Genomic DNA, 15,681 nt, shown 5'->3' with positions numbered 1-15,681 from the left:
CTCTTGTTAAACTAATCCAAATAATTGTTCATTTCAGATAGTGTTTAGAAGTCCAATTTGTTTTTCTTTCTAGATTTTCCTTTCTTTTTATGCTTCATTAAATGTACTAATATTAGTGGTTTAAAGATTTTATCAGCCAATTCAATCATCTCTATAATTTCTGAATCTGTTTTCTTTTTTTAATATAAATATATTTATTTTCATTGGAGGTTAATTACTTTACAATATTGTATTGGTTTTGCCATACATCAACATGAATCTGCCACAGGTGTACATGTATTCCCCATCCTGAACCCCCCTCAATAATTGCTTTTTAAAAAACTTGTTATGGGTCACTTTTTTCTTTTTGGGGGAATTCTAGTAATCTTTTGATTGGATGCTGGAAATTGTTTGGCAATACTTTACCAGTAAGAACTCTAGCAATAAATGATCAGAACACACTCAAACCAGCGAGTTGTACTTGAAAAATTAAATATTTTTTCCATTGAGTTACCTTCATTCTCTTAAAAATGTATTCCTTTTATGACCAAGTGAATGAATTTTTATTTTGGTTTGTGATCCCACCTTACCTGCCACATATCTCATCTACACTCCACTTCTATAGCAATTGCTTCCTTTTTGATTCATTTTTCCATCAATCAGAATCTTTTAAGATGGTGTTTACTTGTTTGAAGTGGAAGAAATATAAAAGGATGGCAGGGTTAGGTGGCAGATGGGAGAAGAAGAGGGTGATGTAATATCTAGAAACTTATTCCACTCATATTTCCCCAAATATTTATATGTTTTATCCATATTGGATGCTTCAGTTCAGTTGCTCAGTTGTTTCTGACTCTTTGCGATCCCATGAATTGCAGCATGCCAGGCCTCCTTGTCCATCACCAACTCCCAGAGTTCACTCAAACTCACGTCCTTTGAGTCGATGATGCCATCCAGCCATCTCATCCTCTGTCGTCCCCTTCTCCTCCTGCCCCCAATCCTTCCCAGCATCAGAGTCTTTTCCAATGAGTCAACTCTTCGCACGAGGTGGCCAAAGTACTGGAGTTTCAGCTTCAGCATCATTCCTTCCAAAGAGCACCCAGGGCTGATCTCCTCTAGAATGGACTGGTTGGATCTCCTTGCAGTCCAAGGGACTCTCAAGAGTCTTCTACAACACCACAGTTCAAAAGCATCAATTCTTTGGCACTCAGCTTTCTTCACAGTCCAACTCTCGCATCCATACATAACTACTGGAAAAACCATAGCCTTGACTAGACGGACCTTTGTTGGCAAAGTAATGTCTCTGCTTTTCAATGTGCTATCTAGGTTGGTCATAACTTTTCTTCCAAGGAGTAAGCGTCTTTTAATTTCATGGCTGCAGTCACCATCTGCAGTGATTTTGAAGCCCCCAAAAATAAAGTCTGACACTGTTTCCCTATCTATTTCCCATGAAGTGATTTTTAGAACTAACACCCCAAAAAGATGTCCTTTTCATTATAGAGGACTGGAATGCAAAAGTAGGAAGTCAAGAAACACCTGGAATAACAGGCAAATGTGGCCTTGGGGTACGGAATGAAGCAGAGCAAAAGCTAGTTTTGCCAAGAGAACACACTGGTCATAGCAAACGCCCTCCTCCAACAGCACAAAAGAAGACTCTACACATGGCCATCACTAGATGGTCAACACCGAAATCATATTATTATATTCTTTGCAGTCAAAGATGGAGAAGCTCTATACAGTCAGCAAAAACAAGACCGGAGCTGACTGTGGCTCAGATCATGAGCTCCTTATTGCCAAATTGGATACTTGAAACTCCCCAAATTGGTGTATTTGTTCACTGCCTCCTTCCTTTCATTCTCTGCTGGAGTCCAGCTCCAGCAGCCAGAGGTTCAACCTGAAAAGGTGAGCAGTGTCGGCAAGAAACTGAGGCAGCCTCTCATTTTTCTTGGACTGCCTGTTCATTTCAAGCTTATGATTCTCTTTTATACTTTTACAAAAGCATTAGGTCAGAGGTTTGATATTTTTAGTTCCCATTGACCCAGATTTATTTTTCTCCAAAAATCATTGTTGCCCTTCAAAAGGAGTTCCTTCCTCAGCAATTCTCTTATCTACTTTTTCTCATGTGTCCTTGTGAATACACTGTAACTCATGCTAATGTCTGGGCTGCATACCACATTCCTCAGTTTATTTCTTATCTTTCTAAGTCCTGTTTGCCCCTAGTATCCTAAGCTCACTATTTCTTAGAAAGGGCTTCTAGCTAATAATATCTCTAAAGTCCCTAATTTCTATAAGCTATAGTAGAATATGCTAAAAAGTAAAAGTGAAGCCGCTTAGTCGTGTCCGACTCTTTGAGACCCCATGGACTATAGCCTACCAGGCTCCTCTGTCCATGGGATTTTCCAGGCAATAGTCCTGGAGTGGATTGCCATTTCCTTCTCCAGGGGATCTTCCCAACCCAGGAATCGAACCCGGGTCTCCCGCATTGTAGACACTTTACCATCTGAGCCAACATTACAGCAATCCTTAAATCTTTAGCTTCTAACTCTTTTAATTATTCCTAAGCCCTAAATTCAGCAAATTCCTTTGCCATAAACACTTTTCTCACAAATGGGCTTCAGATAGAAATCCCTCCCATGGTCTCAAACTGCAGCCTGTGTGCTCAGCCTGGAACACTTTTTTGTAAAAGTCCTTGAACAAACGTCAGTGATTAACTTTATGAATTATTCTTTGAGCACAGCTGCAGAAGGCTTTATGCCTTCTCATGCTCCTCTCAAAAACAATAAGCACCTTAATATTCTCTTCAGTCAACTCAGCCAAGGAAAGGAAAAAAACAAGTGAGAATCACAAAGCCTAACTCCTTAATTCCAGGTCCGTGCCTATGGAACAAAGGGAGTGGGTTTAGGGCCGTGCCTCCATTTTGTCAGTAATGCCTAACACGGCTCCCAACAATTCTCCATTTCTTCCTCCTTATCCTATATATATATATATATATATATATATATATATGGGCAGCATGTCAGCTTCTTTTACAATAAAACATTTATGAATGAAATTAATAAAGATAAAAATAAATGGAAAGTCATCCGGTATCTAACACTAAAATATGTATTCCTTGTATTCAGCCATTCCAATCATCTGTCTTAAGCCCTGTAGTTTCCAGGCTCCTAGACCAAGGATAGTCTTTTCTAACCAATCTCAAAGTATACATTCTTGGAATTCAGTCATTCCAAATTGATTCTGCAGGTTTTTCTGAATTTCTCTTCAGAAACTTGTTCATGAAAATGTAATTGTGACAGTAACTGTCAAGTTCTCTCTCCATGCTCCACTCCTGGAAAAGAAAAGATTTCACATCACTGCCTGTGATGTGTTGTTTCCATTTGTCAAGCCAGGATCATGAAGACTCACTGGTTTGTTGTTGTTTTCCCTTAGGATTTGTTCATCTGGTTGAAGGGGATGGACCCTGCTTAGGGTGAGTAGAAGTACATTCTGGAGAAGAGTGGACCCCAGTGTCTGATGGGAACTTTGCACTCTCCACTGCCCATGTCATCTGTGCAGAACTGGGATGTGGCACAGCTGGGTCTGTCCTGGGACACGTGCCCTTCAGAGAGTCAGATGGCCGGGTCTGGGCTGAAGAATTCAGGTGTAAAGGGGAGGAGCCTAAGCTCCAGTTCTGTCCCAGAGTGCCCTGTCCAGGGGCCACTTATCACCACAGTGGAGCTGTTCAAGTTGTCTGTTCAGGTGAGATGCAGGTCAGGAATAACCTCCCTGCACACTCTGCTCAGGTGAGAAATCATGAGATGTTTCTGAAATCCTGTCGTCTTGTATCCAGCATACTCAGAAGTCCAGCTCATGACAAATGGCACCTCTCAATGTGAGGGGCAAGTGAAGATGAACACTTCTGGAAGATGGAGAGCTCTGTGTGCCTCCCACTGGAGTCTGGCCAATGCCAATGTTGTCTGCCATCAACTTGGCTGTGGAGTTGCCATCTCCACCCCCAGAGGACCACACTTTGTGGAAGGAAGTGATCAGATCTCAACAGTCTGATTTCACTGCTTGGGGGCGGAGTCCTTCCTGTGGAGTTGTCCTGTGACTGTCCTGGGTGGTCCTGACTGTTCCCATGACAACACGGCCTCTGTAATCTGCTCAGGTAAGAGAGAGGGAAGGGCTACTGGTGGATGCTCCTGGAGTGAAATATCCCCAAGAGTAGAGAGTGAGGGAAAACTGGCTTCAAAATGTAGATATTTCATGAAATGTTTTTATTTTTTATGAAATGATTCTTCTAACTGTTCATCCATTTTCAAGTCAGGGCAGAAATGTTAAGAAGAATAATACATTTAAAAATAAACATTATTATTTACCTACATATAACCTTTGAGAACAATGTGTAAATAATAAGCATGTACTTCAGTCAGGGTTTTTTTTTCCCCTCTGAACCATTTAAAAATTACTTATACATATCAGGTTCCTTTACTCAGCATGCATTTCTTAAGTACAAAGACATCCACTGAGATTCAGAAAATGTTAATTTCACACAATATTATTATTTTTGTTAAAGATTTATTTATTTATTTTTGGCTGGGCTGGGGCTTCATTGCTGCTTGTGGGCTTTCTCTTCAGTCATGTCCAAATATTTGCAACCTTATGGATAGTCCATGGAATTCTCCAGGCCAGAAGATTGGAATGGGTAGCTGTTCCCTTCTCCAGGGGAATCTTCCCAACCCAGGGATCAAACCCAGGTCTCCTGCATTTGCAGCCATGAACATCATGGACATCCATGATCTCAACTGCCTCTGTGAATGTTGAAGGCACCAGTATCTAGTGCCAGGGGCCCAGGAGAATACTTACTCACCTGTGCTCCCAGTAAGGATCAAAGTCCTTTGTTATGTCACAGGAGTTAGCAGAAGCCAGTAAACCTGCTCCATGCCCTCTAGGCTATGGGGAAAACCTGGAGAAACCTGGAGAATTCTGACTTGGTCAGACACCTATGCATGAAGGAAACTTGGTAGAGTCCAGGATTCCTGAAAGCAGATTTCAGCATTCCATTGGAGAAAAAAAGAAAGATTGCAGATGGTAAGAGTCATTTTCCAGTGCTGCCCTCATCCTGAGGTGAAACACTATGGAGCTAAACTAGCCAGTGGGGCCTTTCCCTTTGGGAGAAAGAGAAGAAATCTGTCAGTGCCCAGCCCCCCAGTTCTGTGGGAGGCACGAATAAACCCTTTTCTCTCTGATAGCACCCAGAGTTCTGGGGCCAGACCTCATGACTGGGGGCAGAGAAATGATGTGAAAGGTCATTAAGAATGTCAAAGGGTAGAAGATGGATTCAGTTCTTGCTGACTGTGCTCGAGACTTCAACAGAAAACTTCTACACAAGCCTCTGGGGAAACCCCAAAGGAGGATCCTTCTCCCTGGGCCTATTGGTGCCCCCAGTGCCCTGAGTAATCAACCCACGCCTACCTCTACTCTGTTGACAGCTCCCTGTGTGTATTCCCAAGTGTGGAGTTGAGAGTAAACTTCAGTAAACGGAATGTTTTCAGGAAACAGGACAGTCCTGGGGGCAAGGGGGTAACCACACACTTGAGCTGAAGTAGAACCTTGTGCAAAACAAAAAGGAGGTTTTCAGCAGCCAGCCTGGTGAGTGGTAAGAACCAGAGAAGACAAAAAAGTTTAAAATTTTGCTATGGAAGGAGCAAGGAATGTGAAATGGGTGTATCCTTACAAGGTCAGAGAAGAGTATGTATCATCTGAAAGTAATTACTAAAGACTTGGGGGGTGAGAGTTGTCTACCACTTCAAATACAAAAGCACCAGTGCAAAACTCCAAGGCCCATCAAAGTGGAATGATATCATTGTCACAAAGGGTGACAAATATCTTTCAAACTGACAGAGGGACATGTCGATAACATAGAATTTTGTGATCTAACTTAGAAAGAATCCAACATTGTTGTTTTGAGGAATCTCAATGAGCTATAAGAAAACACAAAATGGCAATTCAATGAAATCAGAAGAATATTATACTAACACAGTAAGAGATTTAATAAACAGATAGAAATTATAACAAAGAACCAACAGAAATTCTGGTCCTGAAGAATTTAATAAATGAAAAAAAATGTAACAGAGAACATCTAAAATAGAGTAGACCAAATTCAAGATAGAATCTGTGACTACAAGATAGGAATTTTGAAACAGCTCTTATCAGTGGAAAATAAAGAAAATTGAATAAAAAAGAACAAAATATCCTATGTGATCTATTAATCTCCATTCAACATACAAATATTAGAATAATTAAGGTTCAGGAAGGAGAAGAAAGGAGAAACTGTGAGAAAGTTTATTTAAATAAATAATAGCCAAAAACTTTCCAAACATAAGGAAGAGACTTGGACACTCAAGTTCATAAAGATAATAACCCTATTATCTGAGTGCAGAAATACCTTCTCCTGGATACTGTATAATGATACTGTCAAAAATTTTAAGAGACAACCATATCAGTAGATTTCTAAGCAAAAAAATCTATAGGCCTGGAGAAAGTGGAATGGCATATTCAATGTGTTGAAAGAAAAAAATTGCCAGCCATGAATACTCTATCCAGCAGTGTTATCCTTCACATAGGAAAGAGGAGAGATTTTCACAAAAAATAAAAGCTGAGGGAGTTAATCACTGCTAGACCTGACTCAAAAGAAATGCTGAAAGGGGTTTTTCAAGCCTAAACAAAATGTTGTTAATTTGTGACATGAAAAAAAAAATGAATGTATATACAACAGTCTGTGTTAACCACCTCACTTTAGAATAAAGATTAAAGGAAAAGAGTAGTAAAAACAAATGTAGATGTTATAATTTGTTAACAAACACACAACATAAAAAGAGATAAAATGTGACATTGGAATGTACAAGGGAACGTTAAAAAGTAGAGTGTTTGTAGGCATCTTCGGAGAAGGCAATGGCAACCCACTCCAGTACTCTTGCCTGGAAAATCCCATGGATGGAGGAGCCTGGTAGGCAGCAGTCCATGGGGTTGCTAAGAGTCAGGCACGACTGAGCGAATTTACTTTCACTTTTCACTTTCATGCATTGGAGAAGGAAATGGCAACCCACTCCAGTACTCTTGCCTGGAGAATCCCAGGGACAGAGAAGCCTAGTGGGCTGCCGTCTATGGGGTCGCACAGAGTTGGACACGACTGAAGCAACTTAGTAGCAGGCATCTTAAGTTGCTATCAGTATAAAATGAACTGTTTTATATATAATATGCTCATGTAAAACTCATGGTAACTGCAAGGCAAAAATCTGGAGTGTACTTACAAAAGGTAAAGGGGAATCATAGCACACCATCATGAAAAATTACCAATGTAAAAAAGTAGGCTAAGACAGAAACAAAACAAGGCAATGGGACTATAGTCAGAAAGCAATAAGAAGGCATTAGGAATTTTTACATATCCATAATCAGTAAAAATGCAAGTGGATTAAATTCATTACTCAAAAAGAGTGCCTAGTTGCATGGAAATCAAGACCAAACTATTTGCTGCCTAAAGGAGAGTCACTCCTGATTTAAGAACACACAAAGGCTCAAAGTAAAGGGACTGAAAAAGATGCTCCATGGCAAGTGCAAACCTAAGGAGAGCAGAGGTAACTACATTATGTCAGACAAAATAGTATTTAGGCCAAAAATAGTAATAAGAAAACAAGAAGGCAATTATATCATGATAAAGGGGTCAATTCATCAAGAAGATTTAATAATCATAAATACATACTCCCCATTGAAGCCCCTAAATATATTAAGCAAATACTAACAGATATAACCAACCTAGATAGCATATTAAAAAGCAGAGACATTGCTTTGCCAACAAAGGTCCGTCTAGTCAAGGCTTTGGTTTTTCCAGTGGTCATGTATGGATATGAGAGTTGGACTGTGAAGAAAGCTGAGTGCTGAAGAATTGATGCTTTTGAACTGTGGTGTTGGAGAAGACTCTTGAGAGTCCCTTGGACTGCAAGGAGATCCAACCAGTCCATCCTAAAGGAGGTCAGTCCTGGGTGTTCATTGGAAGGACTGATGCTAAAGCTGAAACTCCAGTACTTTGTCCACCTCATGTGAAGAGTTGACTGATTGGAAAAGACCCTGATGCTGGGAGGGATTGGGAGCAGGAGGAGAATGGGACGACAGAGGATGAGATGGCTGGATGGCATCATCAACTCGATGGACATTAGTTTGAGCAAACTCCAGGAGTTGGTGATGGACAGGGAGGAGTGGCGTGCTGCAATTCATGGGGTTGCAAAGAGTCGGACACAACTGAGCAACTGAACTGAACTGAACTGAACAGATCTAAAGAGAGAAAGAGACTGATATATGGTAATTGTAGGGAATACTCATACTGCACTTTCAGCAAATCATCCAGAGAGAAAATCCACACAAAATCATGAGGCTTACACCATACTTCAGAATGAAGGATCTAACAGATATTTGTGTGGGTGCAAGCTCAGTTGCTCAGTCATGTCTGACTCTTTGTGACCCCATGAACTTTAGACCACCAGGCTCCTCTGTCCATGGGGTTTTCCAGGCAAGAATACTGGAGTGGATTGCCATTTCCTACTCCAGGGGTTCTTCCTGACCCAGGGATCAAACCCATGTTTCTGTCATCTCCTGCATTGACAGGTAGATACTTTACCTCTAGCACCACCTGGGAAGCCCTAAATACTGTATACTGCCATCTAACTTTCATTTTTGTATTACAATACATTGAGAACCAGTGTCTATTAACCCCACGAAAGTTTCTTTACCACCTTCAGGCTGCTGCCTGCTAGGCATTGTGCCAAAACATATTGGCCCACCTGTCACTCAGAGTCATAATCTCCTTTACTTTGCATTAATTTATTCCATATTGACTCTAAAGGGCCTGTAGATTCATCTCTTACATAATATTTTAATGATTCGTAAAGGTTTTGATGAATTAAGTTATCATGTTTGTTTACAGTTTAAGGAGATATTCCAGGCAATCTGATGATATAATCTCTTATAAAGAATCATTAAAATTTTTAGCAGTTATTCCACCTGTCTCCTCCTCTTTCATGTTATTTTCCAGTCAACCATCTGTATACGTTCAGTAATTTTAGATGCCCTCCATTTTTTTGCCATTTTATATTTGATTCTCATCCTTCTGAAAAACTCCAGTCATTTCCCCATCACTCAGATACATTTACAGTAGCCTTGGAAAGCTATCTATGACATCTTCCTTGACATCATCTTATCTTTCCAATAATAAAGTCACATAAGGAGCCCAACCAGCAGGAATCTCTTTTGTCTCAGCTTCAACCATCATTTTCATCAAAGTTATAGCTTCAGAGAATTTTACTATCACCATTAAATGCCGGGGACCAGCCCCGGCTGATCCAGGGTATTCGAAGGAGAGACGGCATAGGCGAGGATCAGGATACGATAGCTTCAATTAGATATTAATTAAAGATATAAAGAGTAATAGAATAAGGATAGCTCAGTAGGAAAATTCAGTGGAGAAAAGAGGCTGAGTAGCTTGGTTTACGCGGGAGACCAATAAAACTTCAAGACAAGAAGTTTGCACCACTTACGTAGGCCGCAGGCGTCCTTCCGTTCTCCCGAAGGAGAGGAGACACTGAGGCCTCCCCGGTCGGATCTTAGAAGCCCAGGCATGATTAGTAAGCATGGTGGGTTCCGCGCTCCAGATGGAGACTCAACCAGAGTGAGAGAGAGAGCGACATGGGGAGACCAGTATTTCGAGAAACTGATCCCAATTCTTTATTTTCCAGAGTCTGTTTTTATACACTGAGATGTTATGCAAAAGTCACGCGGGGTCAGCAGTCCTGACTTTTATCAAAGTCAGGTGCTTCATACAAATGTATACAGAGGTCTTAGGGGTGTTACATCATCTTCTGGCCAGGGGGGCCTGCTGACAATTTACGACCCTCTCCTTGTGACAGCGGTCAGTCAATCAGGACACTTATTTCTCCAGGGCTGATTATTCTCAAAACAGACGCCACCCAAATAAAGTTACATTCCTACAGGGTGAGGGTGTAGTGGGTTTTAGTTAAGGAAAGAATTTACTTAGCCTAAGGTCTAACGTGATTAATATCAAAGGTTAATTCTATATATTCATTAATGTGTGTAAGGGCAGGGGATATGGAGACTTAGCAACAAACATTGGCTCAACAAATGAAAAACCCTTCACCAACACAATTTCTAATTAGCCCATTATACTTATACTAATAGTTTTCTAACTTTTCTAAGGAACCTGTTTTTAGAAGGTTTAAAGCATCTTGTGCCTCTCACGGTTGGGAGGCTGTGAGCGATCACATGTGGCCGGACAAGCCTGTCAGGCAGGCCAGAGAACCTTCAGAGGAGTTTGTAGGTTAAAACACTCTTATCACGCCCAGGAATTATTATAAACTGGAGCTCTAAGTTAACTCCTTCTCCAAAAGAGGTGGTGGGGGACAGCCCCCCGTAAAGTCAGAGGTGTAGGTGAGCACAAAGTAGTAAAGTAGGCAGGCTCTGGTTATGGGGGTAGATGCTCGAGGAGTTCCAGGGGGACTCCTGAGGCTCGATCCCGCCTTTGCGTATGTCGAGCCTCCTTCCTCATGACCTTTGTCACGGGCGGAGTACCTCACTCTGGCCCCCAACATCTCCCCCTTTTTTATTTCTTAAAACAACCAGATGCAGCTCAGTCGCGAGCTTCCAAATGCTCTGCCAGAGAATCCTGACAATACAAGGAAGAATGATTATGAGAAGTAGGATTAGATCACCAAAAACAACATAACTAGGGATATTAGACAGAATATTTTTTCCAGAAATAAAGTTAGAGAAGGTGTTAAAAAAATCATTAGCTGCTCCAGTGGTGGTAAAATCCAGTCGAGAGTGTTCCAAGGTCTGTATTTGATTATGAAGTTTCCCTAAGTCCAAGCCAATATCAGAACTGTTCCAAACACCTGAGATATGATTTTTAATCTTTTCCCATTCATAATCTGTCTCGTTTACCTTCAAAGATGTCATGCATATCCACCTGAAATCAGCGTGGCATGTCAACGCCATCTTCACCTTTAAAGCCTGTAACTCAATCCCAATATGCATAATTGCTTCTTCTAAGGCGTCTACTCTCATCTCTAATTTCCTATCTATAGCTTCCTGTGTTGCTAGAGTTAAAGAAACAATTTTAGACATGGTATCAACATATTGGGCAGTATGCACTTGTTGAGTCAATGATATTGCTGCCGCAGTAACAGAAGTAATTGTTGCTATCAAAGCTGATATTCCTAGGATAAGCAAGACCACAAACCGTCGCGATCGCATTAAATCCTGCAGTTGTTGTAACACAGTAAGACTATAGCTATCATATAGGCACCATAAGATAGGATGGGCATTGTTAACACCACAAAGGAGCAAACATTACATTGAGGGTTTAAACAAGATGAAAGCATACATTGTTCACAAGTCACTACGTTAGGTCCACCTGAATAATTCATGCCTACATTAAGTTTGTTGGAGTCATTAGTAAAAAGGAAAACATAAGGCGAGTGTGGACAAGCTAAAACAGAATAAGTAGAATTATTTTCTGGTTGGAGTTCACGCTGCAGCAGCCCTGTCAGTCTCGCCGGGATCTCGATGCTTATCTTGTCTCCCCTGCTGGCCGGCGCCGCGCTGGTCTGGACGGCACTTTGTGGGTGCACTCTCTTCTCTGGCCCTCACTCGCTGCACAAACTTCTTTGCTCTAGGTCGCGGGGTGCAGCGAGGAGGGTGCGGGGCGAGGCTGGAGGCGCAGAGGCAAGAGCTGCCTAGTGGGCGGGGCAAGCGAGTGCGCGCCGCGAACCTGGCCTGTCTGGAACCCAAATTGGTGAATCTGCGTCCTGTGGAAAAATACAAGCACATCCTCGACCGCTAGTTAATAATGAGTCAGGACCCTTCCATTGTCCTGAGAGAAGGTCCTTCCATTTGACTAATGGCTTTGCATTCAATTGCTCTGGGCACCAATGGCGAAGCATTGCAGTAGTTCCGGCGGAATCGGCATTTAAAATATTTATTACAAAAAGAGCATGTTGCAAGATTTGATGGGGAGAGCTATACTTAAACTCCCCTTCTTTTAATTTTTGAATTTGAAGCTTTAATGTTTGATGTGCTCTTTCCACAATGGCTTGTCCCCGGGGATTATAAGGGATGCCTGTATTGTGTTTAATTTGAAACTGTAAACAAAATTCCTGAAAAGACTTAGAAGTGTAAGCAGGAGCATTGTCAGTTTTCAGAGCTTTTGGTAGGCCCAAATATGAAAAACAAGTAAAGAGATGTTGTATAACATCTTTAACTGCCTCTCCGGTATAAGACGTTGCAATAATGACATGAGAAAAGGTATCTATAGTTACATGAACAAAGAAAAGTTTTCCAAATGAAGAGATATGAGTTACATCCATTTACCAGAGTATGTTAGGTTTGAGACCACGAGGGTTAACTCCCATAGGTAGACTATTATAAACAGTGGGGCAATATAAGCAAGAACGCACAATCTCCCTAGCAGTTTCTCTGGGAATTTGGAATTGATATCTTAAGGTAGTAGCATATTGATGATGAAGTGAGTGAGAGGCTCTGGCCTCCTCAATCACAGTAGCCACTGTATTTCTGGTTAAGTCAGCCAAATCATTAAAGGCATTTAAAGGGCCGGGCAATCCGGAATGAGCCCGAATGTGTCCAATGAAAAATATTTTATTTCTTTTCCAAATTTGTTGCTGTAATTTAGTTAACAAATGAAATATGGTAGTTTTATTTTCAGACAAAAACCACAGTTTCAATGTGTGGAGACAACCTGACAATATACTGAGAATCAGAATAAAGGTTAAATTCTTCATCTGCAAACATAGCAAAAGCCTCTATGCTGTTTGAAGTTTCCCATGTTTCTAAAACCTTTTGGTGATTTTTAGTAACTATGGAGGCTTTACCGTTTGCTGACCCATCAGTAAAAACTATCTGAGCATTTGGAATAGGAGATTGTTTACATCTGACAGGAAAAATAACTGGATGTCTGGATATAAAATTCAGCAAAACATGCGAAGGTAAATGATGTAGAATTTGACCACAATAATTTCCTACGGCAACCTGCCAGTCCTCATCAAACATTAGAAGAGCATCAAGTTGTTCTTTATTATATGGAATTACAATTTCTGCTGGTTCTTTACCGAACATTTCAATGCTCCGCTTTCTCCCTTTTAATATCAGCGTAGCTATCAATCCTGGATAAGAAGCCACTACTTTTTTAGTTTGGGCGGGGAGATGGACCCATTCTAGGGGGCCGTTTTGCCATAAAACCAATTTTTTGTCTGGCCACCCCAATTACACCTATGGGGGTTCTATGGCAAAGGAACTGTCAAGCAGTTGTCAATTTAATTTTTTAAATTTTTAAAATTTACATTTTAACAGCATAAATTTTGGGATATGTTAATTTAGGTCTAATGTTTAGTTTAGGTCTCTGTATAAATTTAAATAATAAATGCATAACCTCCTTATCTCATTTTGGTATACAGATATATCTAAATGCAAAATGTATTTATATATGTATTTATACATGGCAACAAGTATAAACTTATTGACATAATCAATATACTTGAATTAATTTTTATAATTAATATGTTAATTAATATATATTACAGCAATACAACACATACACAGCTAATACCAGCCAACACAAACCAATGTACTGCAATAATACATGTCACACATATATAATTATACAGTATATAGAACATATATCATCACAGCACATCAATCCATACCAATTAATATCAGCCACACACATTATATTACTGCAATATATATTTGATTATACAGTATATATATAATATGCATATACAGTATACATACCAATTTATATACAGATTAATTAAGTATAGATCCATAAATAGAATTAGGTATACCTCTATTATATTTTATTTATACCCATACCTAATTAGGCAAACTGTAATTAGGCAAATATATTTATATTATGTATTTATAATAATATATATAGTATTATTAATTGTACCACCTGTTGATCACTAAGAAATTGAGAAAACCCTTCTCTGAGTATCTCCTATTTGAGATAGCACGTCCCTCCCCCATAGGGTAAAGGGGAGCGTAGGAACTACATAGGGTTGGAAAGTTCCACAGGTACCCTCAAACTGCCAATCTAACATTTTTGGACTTTTAACTACTGTGGGGGCTTGAGGGCAAATGAAACAAAATTTGACCCCTGAAATCTATCAGGGCAACTTGCCAATCATCACTATTTTGTAAAAGACTTGCAGTTGATCCTTATTGAATGGAATTACTATATTTGCTACTTCTTTTCTAAAAAGTTCCACATTTCTTTTTTCCTCCTTTTATAATTAATTGTGCCACCAAGCTGGGATAAGATAAAACTACTTTTCTTGGGGTCACTGGTAGATGGAACCAATGGGCCTTTTTGTCACAAGCACCCTGTAGGTGTATGTTTCGTGGCAAAAATAATTTAATCTCATCTTTTGGTAATATTAATCTTAATTAACTGATCATTTAAAGTCTCATACACTTCAACAAGAGCTAACTGTCTCATTAGTCAACTTTCTCTTAGAACTGGAATTAGGATCAATTTTTAAGCAATCAAATAAAGGCTTTAAATCTGCAGTAGTCAGTTTTAAATGAGGGCGTATCCAATTAATGTCCCCTAATAATTTTTGGAAATCATTTAAAGTTAGTAAACAATCTCTTCACAGCTTCAAAGGGGCATTATCAGTTTTTAAAACTTTTGGCAGACCTAAACATGAGAAGCAAGTAAAGAGGTGTTGCACAACATGTTTATAAGCTTCTCCAGTTAGTTTTGTAAACCAAAATCTGGTCTATAGCTTTTTAGATGACAAGCAACCATCTAATCTTTGCTTGAATACTTCCAGCAACAGGAAACTCACTACTCTTCAAGGTTTTAAACTCTCCCTCACCTTTTTTTTTCTACAGCATTCTCACCCCGCATAACACTTTCTCTAATCCCACCAACTCATTTTCAGTATTATACGTGGGCCAGGAACTAGGCCAGTCTTTTCCAGCAATGTTAAGAGACGTCTGTTCTTGTGTCTAATAGCCCTGACATTTTATTTTCTTGAATTAAAAGATCTTTTAAAGGCCTTGGAGCTGTAATTCCCTGCACCCAAAAAGCTAGATCACTAAATCTAAATGCTCTGTGGCTCTTAGCTTGAGAAGTCAAGGTTTTTCTTGTCTGATAATAAGGTAAAAAGCAAAAGCTGTGTTACTCTTTGACCTTTATTAATTTGCACAGTTTTAGTAGGCGGTGAGAACAAAACTTTAATTTCTCAATATAATCAGAATCTACTACACCATGCACCACCGAAATTTTCTTTTTCTTTTTATTTACTTATTTATTTATTTTCTTTCTTTTTTTTTTTTTTTTAAGAAAGCGAGCTACGCCCTAGCACAAGTCCTACAATGCCCTCAGGTAGGGGGCCAGCCACTCCCGTTGGAATTGGAGTAACCTCGTCAAGGGTTAATATTGTTGCTAAATCCCCTTACCGTTTGGCTTTTCTCTTAGCCTGGGTGAGACCCCCCTGAGGGGGTTTTCTCCAAGGAGCACGCTCTGCATATTGTGCATGCAGTCTGTTTTAAAAGCTCCACTATTTAAAAAACTTTTTATCTTTTTCAGGCTTAGGCAACACTTTGAGAGGCTTTGGGGGCAAAGTGGGGAAC

The 15,681-nt window shown here is 39.9% G+C and overlaps 1 protein-coding gene across 1 annotated transcript in view; it reads left to right on the top strand.

Annotated features, from left to right (window-relative positions):
• The window catches only part of LOC147372833 (antigen WC1.1-like), a 53,172-nt gene that overhangs the window by 18,151 nt on the left and 19,340 nt on the right, over window positions 1-15,681 (top strand). The window contains 2 exon segments of the mRNA XM_086404354.1: window positions 3,406-3,714; window positions 3,806-4,123. Of these exon segments, the coding sequence (XP_086260480.1) occupies window positions 3,406-3,714; window positions 3,806-4,123 (627 nt within the window).

Source organism: Bos grunniens, chromosome 5 (assembly GCF_055505025.1).
Source record: "Bos grunniens cultivar Pamir isolate PY7600 chromosome 5, Bosgru_T2T1.0, whole genome shotgun sequence".
NCBI lineage: Eukaryota > Metazoa > Chordata > Mammalia > Artiodactyla > Bovidae > Bos > Bos grunniens.
This window is presented reverse-complemented; position numbering and strand designations above follow the sequence as displayed.